At 35.8% G+C, this 14,984-nt stretch overlaps 1 protein-coding gene across 1 annotated transcript in view; it reads right to left on the bottom strand.

Annotated features, from left to right (window-relative positions):
* The window catches only part of LOC135081338 (paired box protein Pax-6-like), a 60,089-nt gene that overhangs the window by 4,443 nt on the left and 40,662 nt on the right, over positions 1 to 14,984 (bottom strand). Inside the window, exons 6-7 of the mRNA XM_063976056.1 lie at positions 2,674 to 2,850; positions 2,376 to 2,458 (exon numbers count right to left, since the gene is read on the bottom strand). Of these exons, the coding sequence (XP_063832126.1) occupies positions 2,376 to 2,458; positions 2,674 to 2,850 (260 nt within the window). The remainder of the gene's footprint in view (positions 1 to 2,375; positions 2,459 to 2,673; positions 2,851 to 14,984) is intronic.

Raw genomic sequence — 14,984 nt, forward strand, 5'->3', positions numbered from 1 at the left:
TTTTATATGCAGCCTTTCTACATTGTTTATCATGCCATATAGCATGACATAAAGAAAATTCCAGTTCAGTGTTTATTTAAAACGCCTAAAGTAGGTATGTAGGTATGTCAAGTAAAACAGAATGTTAACATAGAATCCTATCCTACTAATATTATAAATGCGAAAGTTTGTGTGGATGTCTGGATGTTTGTTACTTTTTCACGCATAAAACTGCAGAACGGATTTTGATGAAACTTTACAGTATTATTGTTTATAACCCAAAATAACATATAGGCTATAATTTATGACGATATATGACAAACTAAATTTCACGGGGGTGAAGCCGTGGGCAAAAGCTAGTATAATATAAACAGGACACAAAACACCTAAAGTATATACCTAGGTATGTCAAGTAAAACAGAATGTCTAGAAGAGTAGTTAGCCAATAGGAATAAAATATAAACAGGACACCTAATACATATTAGATTGCATTGGTTTTTCATTGTCACGTCTGACGAATCGGAACAGTCTCAGAAAATAAAAAATCATATGTAGGGGAGAGGGGGGCAGCTTTGGACAGGGGCAGCTTAGAACAAATTAATTTAAAAATCACTGGTTTAGGCTACAATGGTATAAATCATAATTTATATTGCCAGCACTGATGCGCATAGCCGTCACATCTAATTTTTAATATCTAACTGTAGGTTAACCGGCAAAAGTGGTTTTTTGTTTTTGACTGCCAATTTCGCACTTTTTTATTTTGGTTCTAAGGTTTTTGTGGACGTAGTTTTATAAAATAGTGAGTGGTTTGTTTACTATATGGAAGTTTAAATAGTTTAAATGAAGATTTGATAAGAAATTGCGATATAAAAGTATGTTCCGTTATTAAATTCATGTTTTTTTCTGGAAATATACCCATGGGGCAGCTTTGAACGAAATGGTTGGGGCACCTTTGAACTTTATAAATTTTCTTTTTTAAGTGGTATTATGAAACCTTAAGTTTTCTAATACTTCGTAGAAGGTTTTTACATAAAAAATAAGCAGATTGCTTTACTGTGACAGATAAAATTTCAAGCTGGGTGAAGTCCGGGCAAAAGTTAGTTTTAGTAGTTGATCGATATTTTTTAAATTATGCAGTTTTGTCTTTGATGTGTCATTAAACAGAAAGTTTATTATTATTTAGTTAATTGATATATCTTATATTTACTTTTTTTTAATGATATCCCTAAGTTTTGTGTTACTTTGTACAGAGTGATGTAAAATAAAATAAACATGTTAAATTAATCCCAAATGACACTGATCATTTAAAATTTTGTTTATTAATTATTTTAAAAATACACATTCATAAATATTCAGTTTTATTTCATTGAAAAAAATACTAATTCAAAACTGCCCCAGGCGTGTTCAAGGCTGCCCCGACTACGGGGCAGTTTTGAACGTTTACAGGTCTGTGCAAAAATCTAAATATCTTAATAAGCGTTCATGAATAATTAAGAAGAACATCATTATTTTGTTGTGTGATAACCATGACCTCTATCTAGGAAGAAAAAATTAATGAAATCGTTCAAGTATGGAAGATATTTAATGAAGTATGAAAATTGTTCAAAGCTGCCCCCCTCTCCCCTACCCTAATCAACGTTTTCCTTTAAGAATCATCTAAGCCTGATATTTCTTAAATTATGACCTTAATAAAAGCAAAATATATGCCAAATAATTGTTAAAAACAATTAACAATTTTAGATACTATCTCAGTCTGCCTACGAACTACATATGAGCAGATAGAGGTAAAAGTAAGGATCACTCACACGGCATATTGGAGGAAAGAATAAAGGTTAATTTCTTCCTTCAGCTTTTAAGTTTTGTCACACTTATTCTTTAACAAATTCGCTCGTCAGTTTGCACACTTTTCCCAACAGAAATAAAACGTATTTTATTTATTAATAAAAAGTCATTATTTTGAAGAGCACTCGTACGGCCCGTGTGCGGTGTGAGTGATCCTAAATAATCGTCATAACTTTGGAACGGGACGTGCAAGGAATTTCTGAATTTGTTAATAGTTTTAACATATTCTTAACAATTTTTCTATACTATAAAAAGAAGTGGAAAGGCTTTATTTTCTGAAATAAACATGTTGACGTTTTCTTAAAGCGTGCGGTATGAGTGCTCCTATTTATTGGCCATAACATTTTTATCTTAGGTTTAACAAATTTTTAAACTTCATCGCAATGTTTTAACATATTTTAAGTAAAACTTCCTCGATTTTTGTTAAGATTGAAGCAAGGATCACTCAATCCACATGCACATCTGTCAATGTCATGCATAGGACAGTTCAGTATTTTGGAACTATAGATGATAGCTTGGTTATGTATGTATCTATATGACTTGTTAATGCTTACCTGTATTCTAGCTTCGGGAAGTCCGATTTTGGCAGCAAGTCTCTCTCTGGCAAACACGTCGGGATAGTGAGTTCTTTCAAATTCTGGAAATAAACAATGGTTTGCTTTTGAACTCGTTCGACGACAATGTCCGCACCGAAAACCGGCACTTACTTACGCAGCGCTACTTATGTGAAATCATAGAGCAAACTAAAATTAGTTGCGTGAGGTCTGGCGCGCGCCAATGAACGCGTAACTTAGATCTTGTGAAATTATGCTAGCATTTGAGATTGATAAAGTATATGAAAGAGTTGCTTACCTCTCTCCAAGCTATCAATCTGCTCATTGGTGAAGCTGGTGCGGTTCCTCTGCAGCTTCCTCTTGAGCCGGAGCCGCGCGGCGTCGTCGTCAGCTCCGCTGGAGCCCGCGTTGGAGTTGTCCCCGGAGCCCGTCTCGTCAGAGTGCAGGCCTTCCAGACCTTCGAGGGGCTCCTCGCCTGTAGGAGAATGAATCAGAAATTAGTGGACATATTTGAAAGTATATTTTCAGAGGGCAACATAATTATTGCTTGATGGTGTTGAAGTGAAGTGTTGGTAAGTGTCTGCCGAATTAGTAACGCTCTTGCTGTCCAACACAATGAAGAAGCCTACTGGAAAGTGACGATCAAGCCGAAAGTGGAAGTGAGCTATACCCGGAACCCTCAACTACAGAGCTAGATTGGTATCATAGCTATGAGTGAGTACTATCAAGTGTCATCTTTGAATGGGTAGCCCAAAATCCTGGGGGTGCACCAGAACATTCTGAGGAGGACACGGTCCTCCGTTTCCCTCGCTATACTTATACGCGCATGGTATTACCTAGTTGTTATTATACACAGGGCATGTTTTCAGTTTAAGTAGAAAGCGCAGATCATTTCTCAGAAAAAGTAGCCACCTAATTCTAAGCTTATCGTATTATTAACCGTAAAGTTTTCCATCCAAAATTAAGAGGACAATTAATTTGATTAATTCACTTTGATTAAACTCGGCAGCCATCACTTTCGGATCTTATCGCGGGAGTTGTTATCGAGTTGGCCGCAACTTACCAGACTATATTTTACCAAGTTTGTTTGTGCTCTCGCGGTCCCGCCTGATTTATTACGTCTTGAAAATTTGCAGTTACAACTGCTGGGTGATTTAGAATGTGGGGTGTCTGGGTGGTTTTCATGTGTAACATACCTACCTATGTACCTACTTTTCTTGCACGAGAAGTAAGTTTAGTCTGACTTAAAAACTGAAAACTTTAAGTACACTTTATACCAGGGGTAGCCAACTTGATTAGACATAAGATCTACTGTTTACTAACGAAACCCTGGGCGATCTATCACTTACATACTTCTTGAAATCTTAAATGAAACAGCATAGTTTAGTACACAATCATGTAGTATTTTTTGCCTTGCCACGATCGACTGGACTAATATTCGCGATCGACCGGTTGGCCATCCCTGCTTTATACAATACCACAGCAACAACGTTTTTCTGCAAGATGTTTTGTTATTTTGTAAGCATTACAAGTTTGTTTTTGTTTTTCCCCAAAACTTTTCCGTTACTAGTAGTTAATTCCATATGTTTTAATTAATTAATATTCATAATTACAGTAGTAAAATGTTTGTTTTACTATTTCAACGATGAATGAACTCGAAGAAAGTAAATAACGAACATGGCACTAATATTTCGGCTGAAACAAGCTTCCAAAAGACGCGACTAACTTAGGCTGAAAATGATCCATGTAGATAGATACCAGTATCTGGCGAGTCCCCTCGCAAAGTTACAGCACAAGTAATATTAATTGTCCGAATAACTCGATAACACTCGGATTTATTCGAGTTTCGCGATTTTAATCATCGCGACTTACCTCCGTTCGGTTGAGTAAAGTTATGATACGGGAATTGAATTGTTTCAGTGGTTCTTGAGTAGGTAGGCATACAAATAAATGTGATATGAGTATCATTCGATGTTGTGTTACCTATTTGGAGTATTCGTGAAGTTATTATAACTTTGAGTTAAAACAATATTGAAATGATATTAGGTATATAGGTAGGTACTTACTTGGCTATGTCGCGGACCACCTACTTTTATTCTACCTACCTACTATCGAAAGATTGTTTACTCATTATGATAATAATAACTACACAAGACTACAAAAGTTTTTCATGGACATAAATTTTTTGAATCGATATGAATAAGGAAAGGACGTGGGTTATAAAAGTGAAAGTGAGCTTAATTTTCACCTTAACACGATTCTTCGTGACCATTGTGCCTTCTGGCAAGTAAGTAAGTATTTACAAAACTCTACCTACCTATCCATATTTCATTCAGTTAACTAGAGCAGAGAAAATCAGACAGTTAACTAGGTATTACATAATACTGATGTTTATTTCCAATACGTCATTCAGGACGTAATTTCAGTTTTTCAACATGAATTTCCAGGGATTTGTTTTGTTCCGAGGCGTTTCCCGGCTCGGGGAGGATAAAACAATTATAATCCGGTCGCGGTGCGGTTCGCCGTTATAACCGGGTACCGGCTGACGGCTCTGCAGACTGGATACAACGATCGGGGTCCCTTGATACTTGCTAAAACTAGGTTTTGAATTAATTAATCTGTTTATTATCATTTTCAGACGTGTCATGAGTTCATGACGTAGACAACCGTGGTGAAATATCCGACTCTACAACTCTAGAACGAGACATGGTTTATGAATCATGACATTATCAACCTACACCTTAAGGCCGGGTAACAGAGAAAATGGCGAAAATGAGGTTTTCATTTTTCATTTTTGAGGTACTAAACAGTAAAATAAAAGGCTAAGATTTTTTTTGGGCATAGTTGAGGATATTTTCTAGGGCTATTAACGGATGGAAACACGATTTGATGAAGTTGACTCGATAGAATAAATTCCCAAAGTTACCTCTATTCGTTTTCTAATTATGGTTTTATTTTTAAAATAAGCGATTTGAGATTCTGAATCTTTTACTAAACTAAAGTTCAGAAATAACTTGAGGGCTTTTAACGGATGAAATTTTTATATTGCGTCTTATTTAGTTACTATGTTAAAAAATGTGGAAAAAATCGCCCATGACGGCTTGGACAATCTCAATCAGTCGCGCGGTGGCGCTTACGGAGGACGGACGCGTGCCAGTTTTTTGGCCGTGACAGTTCTCGATTTGTCAATATTTTTGACAATGATGACTTTGATGAGTCACAGTATAATAATACCAGTGTTACTGGAGAAAGCTAAAATTTTTGATAATTAAGAATTCTGAATTTTGTCTACCTATTGAAATTTAAATCGTTGGCATCCTTTTAAACTAAGACTCTACTCATGATACATTCCTCAAATATGAGACAAAACCAATGAGTTAAAATTACATTTTAATAGTACCTACATACAATCGTCTTCACTCTTTAGAAGAGCACACTGACACAAATAAATAATAAAAAATTAGGTCAGTGGGTCAAATATAGGGGCAGCTGCACGTCACTGAAAGACGATTCTGTTTACTCGGCATCTGGGCTGGAGAACATGAATCCTTGCTTACAGATGCAGATGTAAATAGAGTTATAATTGAACAAATTTTACATGAAATGTTTAACAGAACTCAGTTAAAAGACACATACATGGAATACCAATAAGGTTGCGGAGGGAAAGCTACCTATTATAAACTAGCGGCCGCCCGCGACTTCGTTCGCGTGGACCTCGTTTTACCCCCGTTAGATATGATGTTTTACCTCATTTTACCCATGTTGATAGATGTCGTTTCACGGTTTCCCCCGAATGAATATTTACGAACGTCATACCGTAGTTTGTCCAGTGCTGTAGATTTTAACCAATGCCGATAGATGGCGCTTTTAGACACGTCTTATTTATTTATTGAAATTTATTTGCCACATATCGTTATAATGCTAATACTGTAAAGTTTCAACAAAATCCGTTCAGTAGTTTTTGCGTGAAAGAGTAACAAACATCCAGACATCCAGACATCATGACATCCAAACTTTCGCCTTTATAATATTAGTAGGATATTTCACAATCCAAACTAATATTTACTATTTAGCATTTACTTACAGTAAATATTAGTTTGGATCGTGAAATATTTAAAATAAAAAAAAGAATAAAACAAAATAGGGTTTCAAATTACCTATCTATAATCTAATATTATAAAGAGGTAAAGTTTGTGTGTTTGTATATTATTTTGTTAAATTGTAAGGGGTAATCTCGGGATCTACTGAACTGATTTTAAAAAATCTTTCACCAATAGAAAGCCACATTATATCTGAGTGTAATAATAGGTTATATAAAAACCAAAAAATTCCACGCGGGCGAAGCGGCGGGCGGAAAGCTAGTTTATTTATAATTATGTAAGAGCATAATTATTAAAGTCGAAGTCAAACATTCTTTATTTGTGTGGACCTATATTAACGGGAGATTACAAGGCGTCAAATATTTCAAGAAAAAAATTAAAAACTATTATATGGCTAAATTTTGCTCTCATGGAGCCTTTACCTACTCTGACAAATTAAGACTTAGAGAAGAAACTAATAATAAAACTATTTAACTGTCCTGCAATGAAAAGCTTGATCGGGTACAACACCTCAAGTTATTTCAGAACTTGATTTCATTAAAAGACTCCGAATATCAAATCGCTTAGGTATCTAAAGTCAAACGATTCTGAAATGTCAAGTGGACTAATGAATAACCCATTAAGATAGTAGCGCCCTCCTGTCAATGACATACCTGGAACGATAGAGTTTTGAACAACTAATAAAAATGCTTTGTCCTAAATGACTGACGGATATCGTAGAGACCTGAAAGTTGGAAGGTGTGTTCTTTTTATGACGTAGACATCTCATAAGAAAAGATTTTCCGAAATGGGGTCATGAAATGAAGGGGGTGAAAAAAGGGGGCAAAGTTTGTATGGGACAAAGTGATTCCTTGGTTCAATCTACTTGAAATTTAGTTTAACAATACCTTAATATAATTCATGAAAGACGTGTGGAACGGGTAGAAAGTAATTTTGGCAGTCATTTTCTTCGAAGTTGATATCAATACTACTTAGTGCCTTTGATTTAATTACTTTTTATTTTTACAAGTGTTTGAAAACTCCATTTCAGATTGTGTTCAATGTCAAGTGAAATCTCAAATTGAAATGTCTCAATCTCAATGAGGAGACTCTGTATTTATTCCTAGAATTCCCCAAACACCGTCAAATTACCCTTTCGAATTCAAGACAGTGCAGTTTCCCATCAGTCTGCTTCGTAATGACTATAAACAAAGCTCAAAGTCAAACTCTAGGGACCTCTGCTTAAACTCCCATGAGTGCACAGAGGTACGCAGGTAACCGCGTGTGATGCTCATAGCAATTTTCGATAGGTACAGAACCCCGTACATACGTCATACATATTATAGAAAGAAAACACCCAGACCAAAACAAACAAATATGTTTCTGCAATTTTAGTATGATATTTTTATTTATTAATAAACAAAGAGACTGAACAAAATTGATGCGTACCTATACTGATTAATGTTATTAACCACATGCAAAGCTTCGTGAATTGCAACAACTATAATTAAATTTATTATCCAAGCTCTAAATAATCGCTACTAAGAGTAACTTATCATAAAAAAAAAATCCAATCGCTCAAGCTCCCAAGGGTCTACCGATAGGTCGGGTGACGTAATCTTGAAATTCTTTAAGCCGGTGCAGCACTTCCAGAAGGTCGGGCGACGCCACGGCCACTTTGAACCGTGTTTACTTCTGCAGTTATATTTTATATTTATTCGATTCTAGAATATATTCCCAAAAAGTCTGAAAGGTGTTTTAATTTGTATCACTTGGATATGATTTGTATTAGAAAGTGTTGTGAGTGTGACGCTTGAAGGGAAGGAAGTCAACCTAACCTAACCAACTGCGTATTTCTATACTGTGTAGCTGGAAATTGTGGCGCGAGCTCTTTGACGCGCTGTTTTCGGCGAAGAATTGCGTGCGCAGATTTTGACAGCGCGAAATACCTACTTTAGAAGAAATACCAAGCCTTAATTGAGTGAGTGAGTGAGTGAGTCATTAAAAGCAAACAAAATTAAAGAATCTTTACTAGTCTCAAATATAGTGCAGTCTTGGGGACCATAAGAAGGTAAGCACAGTTGGATCTTTAAGTTGAATACTATGACTGCGACAATTTGATACTTATGCGACTCGATTTCAGAACATAGGTAAGTTTGATTTGGCTTTTCATCAGTACAAGTAGGTAGGTACAACCCAGAACACGGCGTAACACACGTTTGCTGAATAAAATAGATTAGGTAGGTACCTACGATTTATATGATCTGTACTCCGATACCTCTATTATTGATTAAACAAAAAACAAAAGGTTGTTGCAATATTTCTAGTACATTATTACAAGTTAAATACTGCGACCGTGATACCATGAGACTTGACTTGAGGCTTGAGATAATAGTCTACTATTAGTTGTGATTCTGTTCGAACTTCGAGGGATATGGAATAGTGAGAGTGACCTTACTAGTTTGATACTTGTGAAAAGGTTTGATAAACATCAGGGAGACCTAGCTTTTAGGTTTTTTCCAGTTGTTATAACGAAAGATTTAAATCTGCAATAAGACTACCTATCTTAATTGGTAAATTATAATATAATAAAACAACGTATTATGTGATTCAGGAATCTTCATAATGCATCAATTTCATATAACAACATGCATCTGTTTCACTAAAAAATATTGCATTTCGATTTGCACAACTTAAGTGGCAACAAAAACCCCGGTAATTAAAAGTTAAGGCAAGCCCAAATACCGAGCGCAGGGGATGAAACAATTATAATCTGTTTCTGTTGCGGTTTGTCCTGTTTATTTGCCGTGACGGACCTGCCTCCGCCTACGCTGATTCGATATCTTGATCGTTGTTAGAAAATAAATACTGTTTTTATCATTGATGATTTATTTAATTTATTTAACAATTCATCGTTACAAATTACAACTCATTTTTAAACTTAAAAAGTTAAATTAGAAATTGTTAGGCAATATATCAATTAATAAACTGACCCAAGTGAAATGAATCAAGTACTCTCAAAGTAAGACAGAGGCGATTAGGTAACTATAAACACGCATAACTTTAATAGATACGTTATGAAATGTAAATAATATGTAACGCATATAATATTCATCATAACTCGCTCACTAATAATGCTCCTGCTCACCACACTAACATTTACTTCTAGCAGTATCCAAATCTGCAATAATTAATGGCGGCGTGCCCTGTCACAAACCAAGAGGCCAGGTGAAAACGTAAGTGATTAAAACAAACTCGCAGACTTCTAAATCATGTCACAGTCAAGGAATACTATAACCCCGATAACGCGAATCTCAAACACAATTCCCAGTTACAAGAGCTAACTCCCGCGAATAAATTAAGCTCAAGTGTCAAGATTTCTCGGTCGGCGTCTGCGGAGCGCGAAGGGGCGGCGGGGGGGCCGTAACGCGCGCGTTCATGCAGAAACTGACGATAACAGCCCGGCCTACCACGTAACCCGGGGAGGCATATCGCAAGCCTAAAAATGTATGCCCAATAATGGAGAGTCGGTTTTGACAACGCACTTTAGTTCGTAACGCCCTCGATTCCGCGTACCTGCGACAGATAAGCGCTGAGTATTGAATTAACCGAAATTAATGTGAAGGAAAATAATTTTACAGCCGCCCGTGCTTCGTAGACGGCGTATCGTTATCGCGTTAACAGCTGGGGGGTTGTAGTGAAGTTTTTATGATAACGTAGAAAATAAACATGAAAAGTCTACTGAGAATCTTACGTTAACGATCTTCAGTCTTTCGTAGCGTCGTAGTAGCGTAGCCCGTAGCGTCTACGAGACTACGACTCGACGCTACAGCATCGTTGGATTGCTTCATTTATGTTACATGCTTGTTTCATGAATTTTTATCGTTTCCCTGACTGCATAATATATTGTGTTTGATTTTATATGTTTTTTTTTATCAAGTGTTTTCAAAAGATTGCACCTAAGTAATGTCGTTATTGTTTAAAGTATTAACCAACCGCCTCTGTGGTCTAGTGGTAAGACCACCTGCTTCAGACGCAGAGGTCCCGGGTTCGATTCCCAGTGGGGGCAGATTTTTCTGTTCGGTTTGGTTGGTGGTAGGGCTTGTTCTAAGTCCGCCTGGCTAGCTACCACCATCTTACCTAAGTCTGTCGCCATAACAACAATGTTAACAGCATTAAGTCAAAGTCAAAATTTCTTTATTTGTTTAGACTAATAAATAGTTCTTACAAATCGTCATTTTGCTCTTAAGGAGCCTCTACATGTCTCATAATCTTTTTACCCTACCAGCGCTTCGAGACCAACATTATTGTGTTCCGGCAGTTAGAGGTAAGATAGCCAGTTCCTCCGTGGTTGAGGATTCCGGGTGAAGCTCGCTTCCACCTTCGGCCTGATCATCATTTACCATCAGGTGAGATACAGGCCAAGAGCTTCCTCGTTGTGGACAAAAAAAAAAAAAAAAAAAAAGTAGGTACTTATTAAAGGTACCTATTTAATATTAACGAAGATTATAAAAGGGATGGTTACCGCACCGTGTTACGTGGTAGGGCCCGTAGTGTTTTTATAGCGCCCCCTCTTGGTTTATGCGCGGATACAAAATACTGCAGCGCGCCGGACAGAAAAACGTTGCATATTCCAGTGTCTGAATTAAGCGGGAGATTTTACATAATTTTACATGTTATTAAGTACTGCACATTATTGTGGGTTTGTGAGTTATTTACCTGCTTTTAAACTAGTATTACTTTAATTCAAAGGATTTTTCTAACGAAAGATAGTTCGGTACTGGTAAGTGTGTATGCTTTTTGTGAAATAGTAAAATAGTACTTAGGTTAGTGAAAAAAAATTAAGGTTAATTAAAATTAGAAAAAAATATTGTAGGCATTGCAGTTTATGTTAAAATTAAAACTTTTGCATTTTTCCAAAACATTGGTCGTACTTTTTTATTTTTACCTCACACATCGCTACTCATTTAACTCTTAAAAGAGATAGCCTTACTTGCTGAAAAAGGGAAATTCGTACACAAAAAGAAATCTCCAAATTATGCGGTCACATTATACGTAGCGCTACAACTTCTCGTGTCACGCTGCGAACATGACACCTCGAAATACAATCCTAAAATATGACCAGGCGCTCGACCCACCTCCCCACAGTCGCTAGTCTTTATGCCTTTGTGTTAAGGCTGAGTTTGGGCTGGCTGATGGACTTTCGGCCGCAGAGCGAGTGGTATCAGAAGCCCATCTGTCAGGAGAACATTAATGTTTCATGAAGCCGAGCAGATCCGTATCAGATAATAGACACGTCGGTGTTTACCGTCACTCAATGTCTGGGGACGCGGGAAAATATCTCGTAAATTATCTACCTTTTGCTTGGGTGGAAATAGTTATTTTGATAATTTTGAAAAAAGCCCGTAAGGATTGGACGTTGTATGCAATGTCGTGTAAATGTTGTCTGTGCAATGGGGTAATTTTTTAGTTTCAAGTCAACACAATAAGATAAGACTTTTAAGTAAAATGCATACCTTATCCTTATTTTTTTTATAAGAAAGACTAGATCAAAAGAAACCTTTCTGGTCTTCAGTGGGCATATGTGGCGCTTAAGGTACTTTATTTATATTATTGAATTGTATTAATAATGCCTAATGCCCGTTTTCACCATCAATCTCTAATTTTAAAGTGACCCCTATGGTAATGCATTGACAGGAATTTACAGGGGTCACTTAAAAATTAGGGATCGATGGTGAAACGGGTATAATACACATAACGTATGCTTTTTTCGTTCGTTTCAACTGCTTTTTTTTTTAAATAAAAGTTTGTTCGAGGAAAACGTTTGGATTGGTCGGAAAGAAATTGAATAAATCCTACAAGGTGCTTGTAGCATAAAGATAAAACGTAAGTCCATTGGCAGTCGGGTCACGCGCCGGCCATTTTGCGAGGGTAGGCGCAGGTAACTGATACCGCGCGGCGCGAGTGTGAATATGAATGTTTTATTGGGGGGCAAAAATTGAAAATTATACTTAACATTCAGGTATAATCCTTTTTGTGCGTGGAGAATTTAAATCACAACTTAAGGCTGAGTTGCACCACCTAATTTTGACCGTATCTTTAACGATAACCGGTGTTTTTTGTATGGAGTTTGACAGATTTTTGACGTTTGTCAAAGTTAACCCTTAACCACTGACGTGTCATTTTGTTACACTAACACTGACGTACGTACGGCATACGTACGTAACTTTGAAGTCCTCTTGATGTATCAATAGAGTGTATTAGGGTGTCCCTTATAAGGCCGAAAAACAATTTTTTTTAGATATTGAAATGCATACCCCCTATTTCTTTTCGTACTACTCAGACATACTTAAATACAAAATTTCATCTTCCTACGTCAACATTAACCCGTGCCGACCGAGCTCTGAAGATTTTGAAAAATTCTGGTTTTACCCCTTTTATTAAGTAGCTAAATCAATTAAAATATTTAATTTTTATAAAATATTTATAAAAAGAAGATAACATTACAGATCAGACAATATATTTTACTTTTGAGGGACCCTTTTTTACATTCTGGATACAGATTTCCATGCTCCTGAATATTGGCCTGATTTTTGCTACACTGTGCGAAGCAAAAAAAGCTTTTGCTCTTCCTTTGCAGTGATATAACCAAGAAAATCTTGCATAAGCTTTATAGCCCTTTCAGCTGTATCATTAACTACCCTTAAAGAAAGCACTTTTTTGCCTTTAAATAGGCAACATCTTTATCTCATATAGAAATGTGTCTCAGGGGGAAATTATTATCAATTTTCAATCGAGAAAATAAATTTATACTCTTGACAGACACAAAACCACTCAATGGTTTTCCAGCAACAATAAATAAGGTAGTATTATTATCAATTCATTAAAAACAGGATAAAAAATTTGTACAATGTCCTATTTACCATAGAAATAATCATACCTTCTTTAGATGGAATGTATCTCTTCCCAGAATCATACATACTCTCTCTTTGTACTTTTGCTACAATATTGACGGTGTTTGTTCATTACCTTCATCATCAAAGAGTGATAAAACGGCAATTTCTTCTGATATGAAGTACCAAAGATGTTGACTAAACTTGCTCAGGGCTGCCTTGGAAATCAATTTGTCAACACTCTCATATACCTTTTGGAAAGTGGATGTCAAGAGTGCCTTAAGGCTTTCCTCAGAGCTGGTAAGCTGGTCGTGATGTCCTTGCGTTTGTATAGAATCTTGCGTAGTAAGAGATGACGATAAACCTCCGAAACATATTTGCTCTATTTTTTATTTATTTATTTGTTTAATTTTCTTTGTCTTGCACTTTCTACTTTCTTAACTAACTTTTTGTCTACACCTTAACACTCTGGACGTGTTGGTTTTATTTGATTTTGTTAAAATATTTTATTTGTTTTTAAATCCTCCTCACCGCGGCGCTTATAAATCTTGATTTTTTTAAATATTTTTTCTTGCAACTCCCTCCAAGCATGGTGAAGATACACAAGTTTTTTTACACAGTTAGGTTCTGGTAGGATTTATAGCTTTTCCCAAAATATAATACACTCCCGAATGATGAGATTATAGCTTTCAATAATATTTAATTAACTTCGCAAAATATGTTAAAAAATACTGCAAAAACTTGACGATTAACGGTAACTTTGTGCCTATTATTTGATTAATTTACGTCCTCGACTAAGAAAATACTTTTTTTATTGCTTCTTAATTCCTGATGATGATGAGATGGCTATCTTCTAAATGTCAAACAAACGAGATTAATTGAGAACAAATGACAAATACCGCGAATACGCACCGCGCTACTGCCGCGCAACATGTTTCGATGCAAGTCGGCACGGGTTATCGTACTCCAAATAAGGTAAAAATTTATTTCCGAGTGTTTTAGAGGCAAACAAACAAAACTAAGACCTATGCGTTACAAATTTAAAACTTTGAAAAATAAGGGACACCCTAGAGTGTATCTTTGGTGAAATTTGAATTTAAATTATCTACACAAATGTTTATATTAAATAAAGATAGTATAAAAAATATAATAATATTAATAGAATAGTATGATATTGGTGAAATCTTTCAGAAGTAATAAAAGTTACAGAGGCATTTTTTAAAAATCATCACAAAAATATTCGATAGCAGTACGAAATTTTATTTTGGCCATATTTTTGATTAAGAACAGTTTTAATCAGGAAAAAATCACAATAGCAATAATTCACAAAATAAGCCACTTTTTAATACAGTTCATTTAGGAAGGTTATTTTCTATAGTATTTTTTTGATTGATGACCTGGTCGCCAGTGTGCCGTGCTTCAAACTAGTTAGGAAATATGAAAATATGGTATACAATCTTCAGAAGAAGTCAATCCAAAGCCATTAACTGAAGTCCCTTCACCATCATGATGATTGTCCTCGAAAGACACAACCGATATAAAAAAAATTCATCCACTGGATTTTTTGCTAATTTCTTCGTCATTTGCAATATTTTTTGGATTAAATGAGGTTTTTTACATATAGACGACAAAGAAAA

The sequence above is a fragment of the Ostrinia nubilalis genome, chromosome 19 (assembly GCF_963855985.1).
Source record: "Ostrinia nubilalis chromosome 19, ilOstNubi1.1, whole genome shotgun sequence".
Classification (NCBI taxonomy): Eukaryota; Metazoa; Arthropoda; class Insecta; order Lepidoptera; family Crambidae; genus Ostrinia; species Ostrinia nubilalis.